The sequence below is a fragment of the Magnolia sinica genome, chromosome 11 (assembly GCF_029962835.1).
Source record: "Magnolia sinica isolate HGM2019 chromosome 11, MsV1, whole genome shotgun sequence".
NCBI lineage: Eukaryota > Viridiplantae > Streptophyta > Magnoliopsida > Magnoliales > Magnoliaceae > Magnolia > Magnolia sinica.
In genome coordinates, this window is record NC_080583.1 from 68,023,777 (window position 1) to 68,042,129 (window position 18,353).

General features: G+C 39.2%; 2 protein-coding genes across 3 annotated transcripts in view; both read right to left on the reverse strand.

Moving 5' to 3' along the window:
* LOC131219284 (SKP1-like protein 1A) overlaps window positions 1-18,353 on the reverse strand; it is a 49,199-nt gene that overhangs the window by 21,496 nt on the left and 9,350 nt on the right. The window lies entirely within an intron of this gene.
* Window positions 1,464-2,042, reverse strand: LOC131219286 (SKP1-like protein 1A). Its single transcript, XM_058214355.1, has 2 exons — window positions 1,589-2,042; window positions 1,464-1,548 (listed from the first exon to the last, which is right to left on the reverse strand). The coding sequence occupies exon 1, from the start codon at window positions 2,040-2,042 to the stop codon at window positions 1,698-1,700; it is 345 nt and encodes a 114-aa protein (XP_058070338.1). The 3' UTR covers window positions 1,464-1,548; window positions 1,589-1,697.

Genomic DNA, 18,353 nt, shown 5'->3' on the forward strand with positions numbered 1-18,353 from the left:
CTACAATTTATAGTGCCCTGTGAGCATTGTAGGGCCATAGAGAGACTATCCAAATTGGAGCAATTTAAAAAAATCAGGTCAGGAGTGTCCATGTTTGATAATCCAGACCATTGATCTGTTGTATCCCATCATGGATTGACTATGCATCAGATATTTCCTGGATAATAAATCTTAGCAACTTTTATTTGAGGCATTAAGACATGTAGTTAGGAATAGAGACACATCAATGTGTTCAACCGAAAAGTTTCCTTGTATTGGTTGATTGAGTGCTCAATCCACAGTGGGACTGAACAAATCATTGCTCCTCATTACCAAACAATTGGCCATGTATCATATAATTCCACTTGTCTAGGATCTCCCTCATTGCCCATACTTTTTGCTATGGTTTTAGCAAGGGGATGTCACATGCACATAACGGTGGGCCCCGCTCGATTAATCAAAATATTTAAATCGAGCTATTAACAATTGAATATAATATGCTATTACCATCTAATTCCATCGTTTAAATAAATTATATGAATGCAAATACAATTATCATTAAATGAAAAAGAAAAAAAGAGAAGAAAGAAGCAAGTATCCTAAAAACAAGTAAATATCTTATGTGATTATCTATCAAAACTGTTACGCTAGGTAAAGTGTTAGGCACATTGAAGCAGAATCTGTTAAGAAATGCTTGAAGTAAATGTATTGATACTACCATCCTCCAAGTGGAACACACCCGAATCATCGCCTGCATTAGCATTTGCAAAATAATGTATGGATTTTATCCGCATCGTCCATCCATTTTTACATATCATTTTTATATCATGACCCCACAAATAACCTAGATGCAAGGCTCAAATAGACCACAAAGTAGCGATTTAATTCCTATGAAAATTTCTTGGTGTGGTCCACTTGATACTTAGATCTGCCTTATTTTCTGTTCAGTATCCTAAAATGATATAAAAAAAAGTGGATGGACGGTGTAGGTATAATTCATACATCACAGTAGCCCCTCAGTGGCCCTTGGAGCCTCCGTCTCACCCAAGCTACAAAACGGACGAGGTCAATCACCGTATTCCTCAAGGATAACTACTTGAGGGATACGCCGAATTAAGATCTGATGGTTCAGATCACTTTTGTCAACGACCGGGCCTTTTCTGATCCATCTTGGCCATGAAACTGTCGGCGACTACTCTATATAAGATCTCACTTTCCATTTTACCTTTTACAACTCAAACATAAGTTAACTTTTCAGATTTTCATATTATGATTTTCAGATTTTCAGATTTTTGGCCCATGCATCAGGTTGAATTGCAGCTTTGTCGTCTTCTTCTCCTTTAATTATTTCTTTCTCTTTTATGTTCTTTAAAAAAAAAAAAATTTAAAATAAAATCAAAAGAATCCGAAGCATGCATGGAAGACTAGAAATCAAGGTCCAAAATACAAGTGTAGAATGCAAACGCTTAAAAAGGAAAGAAAGCAAATATGAGGTTGGAAGCAAGTATCCATAGTCTGCCTGCAACCAACCCCTCTATACACTTAAAAACTACAAAGACGCCAACCCTACTAATTTGATGACTCTGTACGTACCACCACCGCCACCTACATCATGTATATGTATGATCAACACATGGTAAGTAGTGGTCAGAGGTTTCATTTACTCAAAAGCCCATTGGTTCTCCCATCGGACCTCTTTTTCTTCCTCAGGAGTGAAATCATTCTTGATGTTGAATGAAATCATTCTTGATGTTGAATGTTTGGCAGATCTCTTCGGGAGTCTTTCCCTTTATCAAGTCAGCCACTGTTTGGCAAGTCAGATCGAGCAACCTCTTAATGTTCAAATAGTTTGCTGCCAGGATAAGATCGAAGAGGATCGCTTGATCGACCTTAACGAAATCCGCATCCCAGGCCTTGAGCTCCTCGTCCCTGGAGCGGTCATTGGGTTTCTTGTTGGCATCCACCTCGACATGCTTCTTGCAGTGCTCAATGACATTGGAGAGGATCTTGCTGGTGATGTTGGGGAGGGGGATGCCGTTGTCTGAGCAGTCATCCTCGATCATGTGAGGGGGATGCCGTTGTCTGAGCAGTCATCCTCGATCATGTGCTTGATCGTCTGCGATTCGAGGGCCACCACCTCATCGATCACGAACTCCTCACCGTCTGAGCTCTTCAGGGTCACCTTCTTCGAAGCCACGGATATGGACCAGTTCGAAATCTGACATAACTTCAACATATAAGTAGTTCAATAGATTCCTCAACTTAATAGGTTGAACCAATTTTCATATAGAAATTAACCACTGTTGGAAAATTTATTACAGAACAGATTTTTTCTGTAAAAATATGAAAATTGAAATATCAAAGCTGATCTAAAATAAGGACAGGCTAAAGTACGTCTGGAACGCTATCCTTAAAGCGTTTTTGCCCCTACTCAAGTGGATTGAGTATGTTGAAAGGTTACAGGCAAACCACTTCTAAGATAACGAGCCTGATGTGGGTCTGCGTTCAGCAAACACGAAAGCCCACTACTGGAACTCTGTTACATAGTCTGGCAGAAATAGAGAAAAAAGAAAAATCCCAAAAAGAAAGGAGAGAAGAAAATTTCTAAGTAAGACCACTACACTGGTTTGTTTTTCTAGTTCTTCAGCTATTGGTTTAGTTGAACCGTTCTAGACCACACCGTTGGTCTGTTCTTCAAGCAATGGTTCAACCTTGCTGTTGTTGCTGGAGTCACTGGAGTATAGGAGAGGAGTGGTTATAGCTCAGTTTGTATGGGTCTACTGGAGTGGGTTGAGTGATGGTTTGGAAACCCATCTAGGCCCTGTTTATATAGGCTTTTGTGGCTGGGGGTTATGGTCCAGGGAATTAACTCCCATTAAGCCAATTCTAATTGTCGGAAAACTAGTCATTTTCTGACTATCGTGCGAAGTGCAAAGTATGTCATTAGAGCCTCTGCAACCACATTGCCTCACATGCCTACGCCCTCGCACCGAGCCTATGACCGTGATCGTGACTGAGACCTAGCGCAAGCGCGAGCGCGCAGGTGTTCCAATGCGCAAGTCCCATGGTCCATAGACTATGTGGGCAAATAATAAGGTACTCCATTGTTTTCATATAAACCAAGAAAACTTCTCTTCCCTTTCCCATGTGGGACTATTCTCAAAAACTCCCAAAATTTTTTTTACAAAACTTTTTAATATATTATATTATATTTTATTTTAAAATATATTTTAAAAAATCAACTGATTTTTTTAAAAATATATTTTTCTGGATAAAACATTTCTGCCAGAACAATCAGCTTATATGCATAAAGAAATATTTCTTTTGATTTTAATCTTCTCTTAGTGTAAGTATCTCAAAACTCTATCGAAATGACTGATAGTCGAAGCGTTGAACCAATTATTCTCAAATAACAGAGTTAAAAAAACCACACACATATTTGTTATGTGTTATTTAGAGTTCCCACAATCTTGCTCAGCACAATTAATGACCATGTACTTATCCTAATTCATGAATGATCCCGAGAGAAAACTCCTAACTCTCATGAGAGACGGCATCATCTCTACGTTCATATACGTGAAATCCTTCCAGTGTTTCCGTTACTATAAGACACTTGTCCTTTAGACTGGATTTTGATTAAGAGTTCTAAGACTCAACCCTCTTACGTAACGCTTAACACTTATCTATTATGGATGAGGTCTTATATAACTTAGTACTGAAAGACTTTCCATATATCAGTGACTTGTTTTTACCCATTAAACCCGAAATTAGAGATTTTTAGACTTTAAGTTGGGTTATCATCACTGTGGAACTTTGGTTGAAGAGTTTCAACCCCATCCTTCTAGATGTAGCCTTTACTACCTCTCTCGGTAGAGGTTTAGTAAAAGGGTCTGTCAGGTTATTGCTTGATTTCACATAGAAAATAGCAATGATTCCATCTCGAATCAACTGTCTGACATAATCATGTCGAAGACTTATATGTCTAGTCTTACCATTATATGTGACATAGTCGATATAGGCTTTATACAGAAAGGGATTTCTAATAGAAGATCCTTTAGCCACTCAGCCTCTTTACCTGTTGCAGTCAGGGCTATAAATTCAGACTTCATAGTTGAGTGCATTATACAGGTCTGTTTCTTAGATCCCTAAGATACAAGTACACCTCCTAGGATAAATACCCACCCTGTAGTAGACTTGTTGTCCCCTGCACTTGATATCCAGCTCGTATCGATATATCCTTCCAATACAGAAGGAAACTCTGAATAAAATAGTCTTAAGTCTTTGGTTGCTTTTAAGTAACCAATGACTCTACTGATTGCATTCCAGTGTTTAGTATTGGTGTTACTAGTAAACCTACTAAGTTTACTCACAGCATATGCAATATCAGGTCTTGTGCATTGCATAACATACATAAGACTCCCTATAGCACCCGCAAATTTCAATTGTGTAACTATTCTTCCGTTATTCTCTTTTAGCTTGATACTTAAATTAAATGGGATTTTTACTTCTTTTATATTTAAATGGTTAAACTTATTTAGTATCTTCTCAATATAATGAGATTGACACAAAGCATAACCCCCATAATTTTTTTAACTTTGATACCTAGGATAGTATCAACTTGTCTAAGATCCCTCATTTTGAATACAGAAGATAAAAATCTCTTTATTTTAGTCACACCCTCCATTTTATTACTTATTATTAACATGTCATCAATATACAAACAAATAATAATCATATAGTTACCATCTACTTTAGAATATATACATTTATCAGCTATACTATGCATGAAACCATGAAATATTATTTTAGAATCAAACTTCTCATGCCATTGTTTTGGTGCTTGTTTTAATCCATACAAAGATTTGATTAATCTACACACTTTATTTTCATTTTTTGGTAGAACGAATCTTTCAGGTTTTTCCATGTATACCTCCTCATTAAGGTCACCACTCAAAAATGCGGTCTTAACATCCATTTGGTGGATGTGAAGATGATGTATGGAATTTAGCACAAATAATATCCTAATGAATGTTATCCTAGCTACAAGAGAGTATGTGTTAAAATAATCTATCCCTTCTTTTTGTTTAAAATCCTTAGCTACTAGTCGAGCGTTAAAGGTTTGGATAGTCCCATCAGTGTGATATTTTTTCCTAAATACCCACTTACAACCTATGGGTATAGAACATGGAGGTAAGTTTATCAGTTCCCATGTTTAATTTGACATTATAGATTCCATTTCATCGTTTATAGCTTCTTTCTAGAAAGCTGAGTCTCTAGAGGATACATCCTCTTTATATGTTTTAGGATCATCTTCTATACTTATTACTATAAGTATTTTTCTTATAACATTTTCTCTATCTCATTCTACAAGATGGAAAAAGATGCGCTGAGAGTCTATATAGTTATCTCTTAGACTTTTCTCTCTTCTTGTCCTTTGACTCCTACAATGTTCAATAGGAGCTTCCATTATTTGTGGAGCAATACTATCTGGTTCTCTATCAGGAGTTTGGACTTCATTATCCTTTAACTCCGAGGATAGTGAGTTCTCAAAGAACTCAACGTCTCTTGATTCTATTATAGTATTAGACTCTAGATCTAGAAGTCTATAAGCTTTATTATTTTTTGCATACCCCATGAAGGTGCACATGATAGCTTTGGGTCCTAACTTAGTTCTTTTTGGATCAAGGGTTCTGCAATATGCAAGACACCCCCACACTTTTAGATATCCTAGGTTAGGTTTTCGTCCTCTCCATGTTTCATATATAGATGTTATATATTTTTTTAACAAAATTCTGTTTAGTATATGACACGCTGCAAGCAGTACCTCATCTCATAGACTCAGTGGCAACCTTGTTCTGATTAGCATTAAGTTGACCATTCTACTAATGTTCTATTCTTTCTTTCAGCTATTCCATTTTGTTGAGGTGTATATGGCGCAGTACATTGATTATTAGTCCATGTTCTTCACAGAAGTTATCGAACTCATTAGAGAAGTATTCTCCTCCTCTATCGCTACGGAAAATTTTTATCTTCTTATTTAGTTGATTTTCTACTTCTGCCTTATATACTTTAAACATGTTCAATGCTTCATCTTTACTCCTTCATACGTACAAATACACATATCTAGAGCAATCATCAATAAAGGTTATGAAATACCTTTTGCCTCCACGAGTAAGAATGTCGTTTAACTCACTGATATTATTGTGCACAAAATCCAATACTTAAGACGATCTTTCAACACTTAGAAAAGGTTTTTTCATCATTTTATATTGTATGCATACTTCACATTTATCGGTTTCATTATTTGTGTATGAGATTAAACCATTCTTAGCCATGAACTTCAAGGTAGTATATCCCTATATGGGCTAGTTTATCATGTCATAGTCCAACGGATTCAACCATATACACAGAAGTGCTACTTTCATTCAGAGAAAACTTGACCATACCGTTACACTCATATCCCTTTCCGACAAAGTTCTCATTTTTAGATAGAATCAGTTTTCCTGAGTCGTACACCACCATTATTCCTGGTTTACCCAGAAGGTCCCTAGAAACTAAGTTTCGCCTCATGTCTGGGATTTGTATGACATTTGTCAGAATCACTTTCTTTCCAGAGGTGAATATTAGTTCGACAGTTCCTTTGCCAATAACCTTCAATCGGACTTCATTATCTATTTAGACTTCTTAACCATTAGTTAACTCCTCATAGGTTTTGAAGGCTAATCTGTCGTAGTACTTATGTACGGTAATGGCAGTATCATACCACCAACCGGGAACCTTTCCTTGGATAGTATTCACTTGAGTGATCATGGCCACAATATCGCCTTCTTCTACTGCACTTGCCTCTTTTTTAGACTTGCGATATCAGCATACTCGAATATAGTGCCCGTTTTTCCTATAGACATGGCATGGGCCTTTGAACTTTCGTTCTTCTTTTGGACATTTTTCTTGAATTTTCCTTTATTGGGTTTCAGGGAATCGTCCTTCTCGGGATTCTTGTTATTAGTGTTCTCTACTGCATGTACTTTGGACGAGGCATTCCGGTTGTCATTCTTTTTGTCGCGATTGCGGGATTCTTCCTCAATTCTGAGATGTTTCTGTATTTGTTCTAGTGTGTAGTCCTCAGTCTTATGCAGCAACTTCTTTCTATAGTCTTTCCACATTGGTAGCAATTTAGCGATTATAGTTCCGACTTGGAATGATTCAGGAAGATCAATTTTTATGGCTTTGATTTTGTTTACTATTAGCTGCAGTTCTTAGATTTGGGGTAGCAACGGTTTGTTATCTACCATGATATAGTCGAAATACCTGGCAATGAGAAAATTATTGGTGCATTCTTCTTCAGCCTTGTACTTGAACCCAAAAGCAATCCATATCTCTTTCGCTGATAAAGTTTGTGTGTACAGATCGTACAGACGTTCAGAGAGCGCATTTAGAATTTGTCCACGACAAAAAAGTTTGTCTTCAGCTCGTTTGATGCGGGCGGCGATTTGTTCAGGCGTGTCTTCGTCAGTTGATTCAGGCAATGGCTATAATTTTGGATTTAGGATGTAATAGATCTTCAGAGCTATTAGAAGAAACTTGAGCTTGTCTTACCACCTTGTAAAATTGGTTCCATCGAACCGGTCAAGACGAATCAAGTCCTGATTCATCAACTTGATTGACAATACACAATCGGCTTCCATTAGTCCAAAAAATAACGCTTTAAGATTGTTGGAAAATTTATTACAGAATAGATTTTTTCTGTAAAAATATGAAAACCGAAATATCAAAGCTGATCTAAAATAAGGATTGGCTGAAGCACGTCTGGGATGCTGTCCTTAAAGCATTATTTGTCCCTATTCTAGTGGATTAAGTATGTTGAAAGGTTACAGGCAAACCACTTCTAGGATACGACGAACCTGATGTGGGTCCGCATTCAACAAACACGAAAGCCCACTACTAGAACTCTGTTACACAGTCTGACAGAAATAAAGAAGAAAGAAAATTCCCAAAAAGAAAGGAGAGAAGAAGATTTCTGAGGAAGACCACTACACGGGTCTATTCTTCTAGTTCTTCAGCTATTGGTTCAATTGAACCGTTCTACACCACACCGTTGGTTTGTTCTTCAAGTAATGGTTCAACCTTATTGTTGTTGCTGGAGTCACTGGAGTATAGGAGAGGAGTGGCTATAGCTCAGTTCGTATGGGTCTGCTGGAGTGGGTTGAGTGATGGTTTGGAAACCCATCTAGGCCCTGTTTATATAGGCTTTTGTGGCTGGGGGTTATGGTCCAGGGAATTAACTCCCATTATGCCAATTCTAGCTGTCAAAAAACTACCTTTTTTCTGACTGTCGTGCGAAGTGCAAAGTGCGCTACTAGCGCCTCTACAGCCACGCTACCTCACATGCACACGCCCTCGCACTGATTCACATTCATTCCACACACGGATAATCAGAGTTGCGCAATTCAACTTAGTGGAACCAAAGCGAGGCAGATATAACAAAGATTAATAAATATAGGGCAAACAGTCAAAGTACAATTGAAAAGTGGTGTCCGCCTTAACGAGGATTATACAAGCTACAATATATATACCCAAGATGGTTAAAGTGTAAAGTTTTTATTTTATTCCAAATCTACCCGAATATAACGGTGATGACGCAAGTCGATCTAAGCCTACTCGTCGGAGGTCTTGATAGAACCGGCATTAATAATATGTTTGGTTGGTGTTTTAAAACACCGTCCCAGGTGGGAGTGAGTAGCTAACTCAGTTGTTTCATTATTTCTAAGTTACACATGCTATCGACACAATTAGTGCAGTTAATGATAAACAAGAAATTAAATAATACATAAATACTCTAATGTGCATATAAAGATATGACATGATGCATGCCCTTTCCAAACAATACTCCCTCACATGCGACTCCGAGCACCTAGTTTGCAAATGATAACACTTCCTCAACATGTGACTTCAACGTCTGTTTTACCACATTCTAATATAATGTGATGCGATGAATGATCATGTTAGCCGAGTAATTATTAAGTTCAATTCATCTAGCATATTGACGAAGATAGGATACCGACGTTATATCGCAAGTCCTTATTCGGATCACGTGGCTCGTTACTGCATGTAGCGGCTCCTTACCAGTGTTCCTTGATCCAGATTTAGGTGTCACCCATTTATCTCATAAATCAATAATTTCAAAGGTACAGCATGATACCTAAATGTATGAGGATCAACCCGGTATGGGTCGTCACCCAACTGAGTATGATAACTCAGTTCTGAGGTACGGGCAGGTCACATATAACCAAAAACACATAAAGGAAATGGCTTATCACCCAATTCCATTCACGTCCGAGTCGTTCGAACGGTACTCTGGTACGAAATCATCGGCCGGGTAATTTGACAGGGGTCATTCGAACAATGATTTATTACCTCCATTAACGCTCACTGGTTACTATAGGGAGGCTCGTCACCCCAGCATAAGTCGATAGCTCGGACACGGTATCTCATACCATCATGCCCGACTCATGAGTCTTAGTTACTCATTGGTCACTACGGGGAGGCTCGTCACCCCGGTGTAGGCTGACAATTAGGACACGATGTCCTATACCACCATGCCTGACTCATGAGTCTTAGTGCAATTATATCGCACTAACGATTATGAATGAACACATTCATTGTGAAAGGGGTATCTTAGATTCCATTTAGTCGTGTCATACATTGTGAACATACATGATCAGTCGGCTAGTAGACTAATTTGACTGACCTGAGAGAACCACAAAACAACCAGCACTGGGTGCAAACAGCTTAGGTAGTTCAGCTACTGTCGGTCATCTATGTTCAACTTGGGTCGATCGAACAAACTTAGGATGGCCACCTTAACTTAGACCACTCCTTTAGTTCGGGTAGTTAGCCAACTGACCCAACATCATAGAAATCCTAAGTATCATTATGGACTAAACATTACATCACACAACTATAGCATGGGTTCTACTACACAATCACTCAAGCATTTCATCGAACATGTGAGCATGAATAGAACCAACACATCTACTTAGGTGTTTTATCAAACATGTGGGCATCAATAAAATAACACATTCAGTTGGGCATTCAATCAAGCATATGAGCATCCATAAAACAACACATTCAATTACCTAGACCTTTTATCAAACATGTAAGCATCCATATCCAACCAATAATATATATTATAGAAGAAAAATTAAAATGTTAACATATTAGCATGCATAAATTCATCTATAAGCTTTTAATCATTAACTGAGACCCTCAAGGGTTGATAAACGATAACCTAGAGATAATGGTCCACACCTCTGTAATGATTTGCCTGATTCAAAGTGTTCCTAGGATTAGGGTTATAAAGAAAATCTACCAAAGCCTAAACAATCACACAAACCATTGTAAGGACTAGAAAACCTAACCCAAAAGACCATATTAGAAAGTAGATTCTATTTCTTACCTCCAATCCCTACCAAGAGAACTCTATAAAGGAATTGAGAGTGGCAATATGGCTATAGAGAGGGATAGGAGAGTGAATATGCACAAACCCTCACTCTTCTGAGCTTCCACTCGATCTCTCTCTCCTCTTTCTCTTCTCCCTCACCCAAGCTATGGTATGAAGTTCTTATGGGAGAAGGGGGTGCCCAAATGAGGCCCTTATATAGTACTAGAAGTGGTGCAAATGGCCCTATTGGCCCTTTATCCATTATATTAACCCTAAGGGATGTTGTTTCCCACTTATAGGGTCTTTTCGGGGGCCCATGGGCTCATCCACATCAGGAGAAAGGTGTCTCACTATAGGATCTATAGTTTATCAGAATCAGGTAGCAATCAGACTCTTCGATCAACCGTGGGGGCCCTACTTACGATGGACGGTTGTCGGTGATCGATCGGCGCTACGACTATACGGATATGCGCAGAGAAATATCCTTAACTCATACCTTGAATTTGATTGTGATATAACGGTTAAAAAGCCACAACTTCGCGAAAAAGCTAAAAGTCTATTTACTTAAGTTTCAGGCTTCAGCCTAGGGTATTTGCGCATTTCAAGCACTTGGCCCCTGGCCCAAGTTGCGCAGTTCTGGATACTATATTAGTTCTCCACCCACGATGGACGTCAAGCCCAGCGAGACAGACATTATTGTATAGTTTCTGAACTAGTAGCCCACTAACGAGCGGTCTAAAACTTGTTCAGAAAATCGGAGCATTTCTAGAATAAATTAGGTATCAAGATTTCTTATGCGTAATTATTAGAGTTTAGATTAACTAAGTTCATAATGTGGCCTATTTATAATTAGCGAAAATGAAAATTCAGTCTTAATAACCCTAAACGGTTGGTTTTTAAGCTAAAGGAGTAACTGTATTGATTTGGTTTATTAATTAAGATCTGACCCCTACTTGTCTCGGTTTTGAGTAGATCTTTATTTAGTTATGGTTGTCTCAATTAGTCAGTGATAGGTCGGCTAGATTTGGACCCTACGTGAACAAATCCCGAGCCTAAGCTCGATATTTAAGTGGTCGTGTGGATTTGTTGGCTTCCTACAGTTGATTGATTGTATTTGTATGGTCCTTTACTGGTACTACCCATGTATAGGCTCGCTTCAAGCATCAAGGGCCAATAAGCAACAACGTAGGCTAGTCATATTGAAGATTTTCAAGGGTTTTTGAAAATTTAACATAGTGAAAATCTAGGACGTTACACCGGCTCACCCTCACAGAGCTCCGAGCACTTACCACCAGCCATCAGCCAATGATTGGTCAATGTGGATAAGGCTCGTACATCACGGTGGTCACTCAAAAATGGATTGGCTACTCCCCCTGCCACCTACCAAAGTGCTCTGTGGGCCCCACCATGATGTATGTGTTTCATCCATTCTGTCCATCTATTTTTCAAGATCATTTTATGGTATGAGACAAAAAATAAGGTATATACCAATCTCAAGTGGACCACATTACAGGACAGAGCAGTTGCCAGGCTTCTCACTGATGCCCGAATGGCAAAAGTGATAGGCCTTAAGTGTAGTTGGTCATTTTAGGGCTTGGCTAGGCTGCCTTAACAGATAATAGTAGGTGGCCATCGTAGTCGCAAGGATGATAGACATCTCTGACTCATATGTGTTGTTCAAAATATATCAGCTCGGTGACAATACCAATTTCAACAGAATTTTGTAGAGCTCGCATGATGATGATAACACTGGTCACTTTTTTCGTAACACTTGTTGGTACATAATCTTGATAGTCTTGCAAATTTCTTCTTTATTTATTCATCTGACAATACATAGCCATGGTCTTGTTTATCCTTTCCCCCTTTTGAGACAGAATCATTATTCTGATAATATTCTAGATCAAAATCGGTAGTATCTTCAGGGACGATATCTTTTGATAAAGCGAGCATTGATCGGTATACTGATACCTTGTCCATCTTGATCCATGACTCTGTATGCTCCATTGGAGTACACTTCTTTTATTATATATGGCCCGTCCCATTTGGGCTCGAATTTGCCCCCTGTCCTGTGAGTGACTACTATAGGTCTTTTCAACATCAGTACCATATCCCCTTTTTTGAAAGAGCGGTATTTGACTCGTTTATCGAAGGCAGCCGATATCCTTGCTTGATATGATTGCAATCGCTGCTGGACTGCCAAGCATTTTTTAGCAAGTAAATCCAGCTCCTTCAGCCTTATTTTTGCATTTTCATCTTCTATAATAGACTAATGCACTGACACTCTGAGTGACGCTACTTGTATTTCAATCGGGATCACTGCTTTTACCCCATAGATTAGCGAATACGGTGTTGCTTTTGTTGTTGTCCGGTAAGTAGTTCTGTATACCCACAATGCTTCTTATAACCTTTCATCCCAATCTCACTTGTTTCCTGTCACTATTTTTTTCAGTATCGTGACTATGGTTTTATTAAACGCCTGTGCTAAACTATTGGCCGGTGGATAGTAAGGTGTTGAAAACAAATGATGAATGTTAAATTTTTGACATAGTTTTTCCATGCCTCTGTTTTTTAAGGGAGTGCCATTATCTATGACAATTTTCTTTGGGATACCATGGCGGTATATTATTGCGTGTCGTATGAAATTAACCATATCTTTCTCATTGACACTGTGCAGTGCAATTGCTTCTGCCCATTTGGAGAAATAATCTGTCGCTGCCAAGATATACTATTTTTCTCTGGACGAAGGCAGATTTATAGGACCAATGACGTCAAGTCCCCAAGCAGAGAAGGGCTAAGAGGCGACCGACTGATGTAGGTCTTCTGGGGGAATGTGTATAACATCTCCATGAATCTGACATTCATGACACCGCTTCGCATATTCTATCGCGTCTTTGAACATGGTAGGCCAATAATACCCCATTCGATGTATCCGATGGAACAAATTTCAGTTAGCTTGATACGCTCCACATTCCCCAAAGTGTGCCTTGTGCAACATCCGACCTGCTTCTTTTTCATCTAAGTAATGTAGCAGCATTCCATTGTAAGATTTTCGATACAACACTTCGCTACATATGATGAATCCACCCGACCTTTGCTTGATTTGTTGTCTCTGCACTGCATCTTCTGGCAAAATATCATATTTGAGATAATCTATGAAAGGCTGACGCAATCATCTGTTGTTATCTCTAAATACGATACAAAAAGTGTTTCAACGATTTCTTCGATGACCTCTGAGGTTGGTAAAAATCTCGTTTCTTCTATAGTTAATTGGAGAGGGCTTCGATTCGGGCAGGATAGAGCAGTTGCCAGGCTGGCCAAAACATCAGCTCTCACGTTTTCAGATCGCGGTACGTGCTTGATTTGGACATGGCAGAACTGTTCTAGCAACTGTTGTGCTTTTCGGCAGTATGGTAAAAGTTCTTACTTTCTTATCTCGAATTCAGTCGTCAATTGATTTATAATCAATTTAGAATTTTCGAAGATATGCAGCATTTTTATCTTTATTTCTTGAGCCATTTCCATTCCAATAATGAGGGCTCTATATTCAGCCTCATGGTTTGTACATGTAATTCCCAACGTGAAGGAGTAAGGTAGTAAGTCACCTTGAGGAGTAATGAATATCACTCCTGCCCCTGCTCTTGACGCTTGAGAAGCACTATCAAAATACATCTGTCATGGGCTTTATGACTCAGCCAACATAACCTGTTCATCTGGAAAGTCATCACTGATGGTTTCACATTCTGCTACAGGGTGCATTGTAAGGAAGTCCGCCACTACTTGCCCTTTTACCGCTTTTGCCGGCTCATAGGTAATAGTATACTCTGAAAGTAACAACATCCATTTGGCCAATCTCCCAGACAACATCGACCTTGTCATCAAAAACGTTATCGGATCTGCTCTTGAGATCAAAGTTATGTCATGGAAGAGACAATAATGTCTCAATTTCTATACTGCAAATATCAGCGCCAGACATTTTTTCTCAATTAGAGAGTAGTTGCATTCCGCGCCCATCAGAGTTCAGCTTAAATAATAAAGAGCAGTTTCTTTCCCATATTCATTCACTTGTGCCAACAAAGCTCCTAAAGAATGTTCTGCTGCAGATATATACAAAATAAGCGGCTTTCCTTTTACTGGGGCTGTCAATACCGGTGGTTGTTTCAGTAATTCCTTTATCAAGTCAAACGCATTCTGACAGGCATGGTCCCACACAAACTCTGTATGTTTCTTCATCAAATGGGAAAATGGCTGACATCTCATTGCCAGATTTGAAATGAAACGGTGAATGTACACTAGCTTTCCTTGCAAACTTTTCAATTCTTTTAATGTCTTTGGTGGTGGCATATTTTGAATGGCTTTAACTTTCCCTGGATCGATTTCAATGCCCCTATGCCGGACAACAAAATTGAGAAATTTACCTGAAGATACCCCAAATGCACATTTAACTGGATTCATCTTTAGCTATTTCTTTTTTAGTTGACGAAAAATTGATGCCAAATGATCGCGATGCTCCTGGTGATCTCCCGACCTAACTACCAAGTCGTTGACGTAACATTCAACTTGCATGTGCATCATGTTTTGGAAGATATTCTGCATTGCCCTCCGATATGTCGCCCCGGCATTTTTGACACCAAATGACATAACTTTATAATAATAAAAACCCAACGAAGTTCTGAACACTATTGCTTCTTCATCTTCAGGTGTCATTCTAATATAATTATACCGTACATAACCATCTATGAAGGACATGGTAGCATACTAAGTTGTATTGTCTATCAGCAATTCTGTTATCGGGAGAGGAAAATCATCTTTTGGATAGACCTCATTCAGATCTCTGAAGTTAACGCACACCCTGACTTGTCCGTTTTTCTTTTTCACGGAACAATGTTTGATATCCACTTTAGACATTTGACCTCCCTGATAAACCCAACTTTTATCAACTTATTCAGTTCTTCTTCTATCAGGGGAACCAGGTCCGAATGAAATCGCCTTTGCCCTTGCTTGACCGGCCTTTTCTCTCTGGAGATATTTAATCAGTGCATTGCTATGGAAGGCTCCAAACTTGGCATCTCTGCATATGTCCAAGCGAAGACATCCTTATTTTTCTTGAGAAACTAGACGTATTTCCCAGACTCCTGTTCAGAAAGACCGACGCTGATAAATGTGTTCCTCAATTCTTCCTCTGTACCCAGATTTATCTCTCACAAACTGTCTATCGTTGGCTGCCCCCCGTCTTTCATCTGCGTCAGAGCCATTTCAGGATGCTCGACTATTTTAGGATCCTCTTCCGATAACCGTTCAGTTGTAATCATATTCACCGATAACTCTGCCCCTAATACTTTAAATTTTCTTTGCTTTTCTTGACCGACCCCAATAGGGGTTTAAATTCCTCTCTCATGATTCAAACCAGTGGGTTCTTCGTAATTAAAACCCATGTTTCTCATGATCTTCTTGCTTGCCGGGCTATTTTTTTGAGATCTTGCGATGTCAACCTACCGCAGTACACATTATTCTTAGTCTCTTCTCCTGACTTCGCTTCCACTGAGGCGTAAAATTCTATTGGTTCTGGGTATTTTGCATTTGCCTTGACCTGAAATCTTCCTAGAGCGGCCGCAAATGACTTACTTCTTTCAACATACGGTAATGGCACTATATAATTGGATTGCAAAATCTTCAACTGTTCAGGTAATAACAGGGTTAATGGCGGTTGCCCTGGTTGTCTCAGATGTTTTAGCACAAAATAGAATTTCTTCTTTGCTTCTGTAGTTCTGGATGATTCTGCCTGTTTTGTTTCTTCTTTCACCACTTTTACTTGAATGACCTTTAGGACTTTGTTTTCATCATTCTTCCTTTCTTCTTTAGCAAACCCTTTATAATAACTGGCGTCTGCGAAGAAGGACTCGGCTTCTGTATAGGGCTTCGCATCGGCCATTACTTTATACTGTATCCCACCTTTACAGTATTTGAAGCATTGATGCAGGGTAGAAGGTACAATGTTGTATTGATGTATCCATGACCTTCATAGGAGAAGATTGTACGTTGTCACTGCATTTATAACATGACACATGACATCAGTAGTCGACTCTCCTATCTCTAACGTCACTGTAATTTGACTAAGTGCACGCTGCCCATCTTGATTGAAGCCTTGTATCATCATTCCACTAGGGTGGAGATCAAAACGACAATAACCTTGTTTGCTCAACATCGAGAGTGGTAAGAGGTTCACCGCAGAGCGATTATCTATTATAATCCACATAACCTTCTTCCCACGGATATGTTTTTCTATCATTAACGGCCTGTTATGCTCTGCCTCGTAGATCAAATCATCATTAGAGAAGGAAACGACTGGTAGGCAGTTTTCTTGCTCATCATGCTCTTCGCGTTCCATCTCTGCCAATAAGGTTTCTTTGACATCATGATTGGACAATGCTTGGACCAAGTTCTGTCAAAATTCCTCTGACAACTTAAGCACATCATAGACACTTAATCGAGCCGGTATGCCCTTCAAATGACTTATTGCATCATAAGTTACTTTCGTCGTCTCACTCTTCTTTTCTTTCTCATCACCATCGCTCTGCCTTCCATTGACTTCTTTTTGTATAATCCTTGATTTCTGCTTCACAGGGCTTGTTATCTTCTTTCTCGATCATAACGTAATCACCGCTACCTTCTTTGTCGTCTTACGGTCTTCTTTCTCTTTCATTTCTCGAGCCTTTTTTCGGATCATAAGCATATTCACCGTTGCCATCGTACCTTTCTTGTTTTCTTTTCCAATTATTATTTCACCCTTATCTATCATTCGTTCTATTATACATTTCAATGTATAACAATTCTCCGTCGGATGTCCCACTAGGCAATGATAGTGGCAAAAATCTCTCTCTGGTTCTTGTCACGTCTTAAGGGCGTTTGGGTTCTGGTAATTCTATCATACCGGCTTTTAGCAGTTGATTCATCATAGGAATGACATCTTCCCTATCGAATGCGAATCCCTCATGAGAATTGAGTATTCTGGGCCTTTTTCCACTGTATCTATTCCTTGATTGATTTCATTCTTCTTTCAGTTCTGGCCTTTTATCTCTCGAATCTCTTGTGTCTTTGCTTTTCTTTTCACGATCAATAGTATTCGCAGTCATCCTATTGGGTGTCCTCCTGAGTGTCTCAGAATAAAACGCTGACATATTCCGAATCATCAACTCTAAAGCATGACCCTTAGTGGCTAGGTCATGGAAAGTTTCGATATCGGTGCTGGTGAGTCCAAACGCAATTTCCATTTTCATAGAGTTCAGACACATCTTAACCTATTCCTTTTCTTCCAACAACTACGTACACGAGGCTCCCAATGTCTTCCATCTGTCTATAAACTTTTCTACCGGTTCTCCTTCTCTCTGCCGCACAGAAGCCAATTCCGTAATACTAACATCACACTCTGAAGAGAAGAAGTTTGACATGAAGCTGTCCTGCATTTGTTCCCAGGTACGTATCGACCCCAGGGTTAGGCTGGATTACCATCGGAATGCTTTGTTTATCAGGGATGATCCGAACAATCGTAAGTAATACTGAGGTATCGTAGAAAAATTTCTCATGCTAGTAATGAAGTGCATTAAGTGTTCCTCTGGCGATCCTTCTCCATTGAACTTCTAAAAATCTGGATGTTTAAAGTTGGCTGGGAATGGGATATCTTCCACCTCTCTTGGATACGGCGTTTGGTATCTGAAACGTCCAGTATTCTCACGCTCTCTCTCTACTCTGACAACTTCTTCGACGACTTGTCTCACCTCATCTGGTGCCATGGTTCTTACTGTTGCAATAGACCCCAGTGATCCTGCCCCCTATGGTTGAAAGCCTTTGGGTTGCTTTTCTTGTCCATTCATTGTGCTCATCATCAGGGGAGCCGCTATCTGGGCTACATTATGTGCAAGGGTCGCTAAGGCTCTCT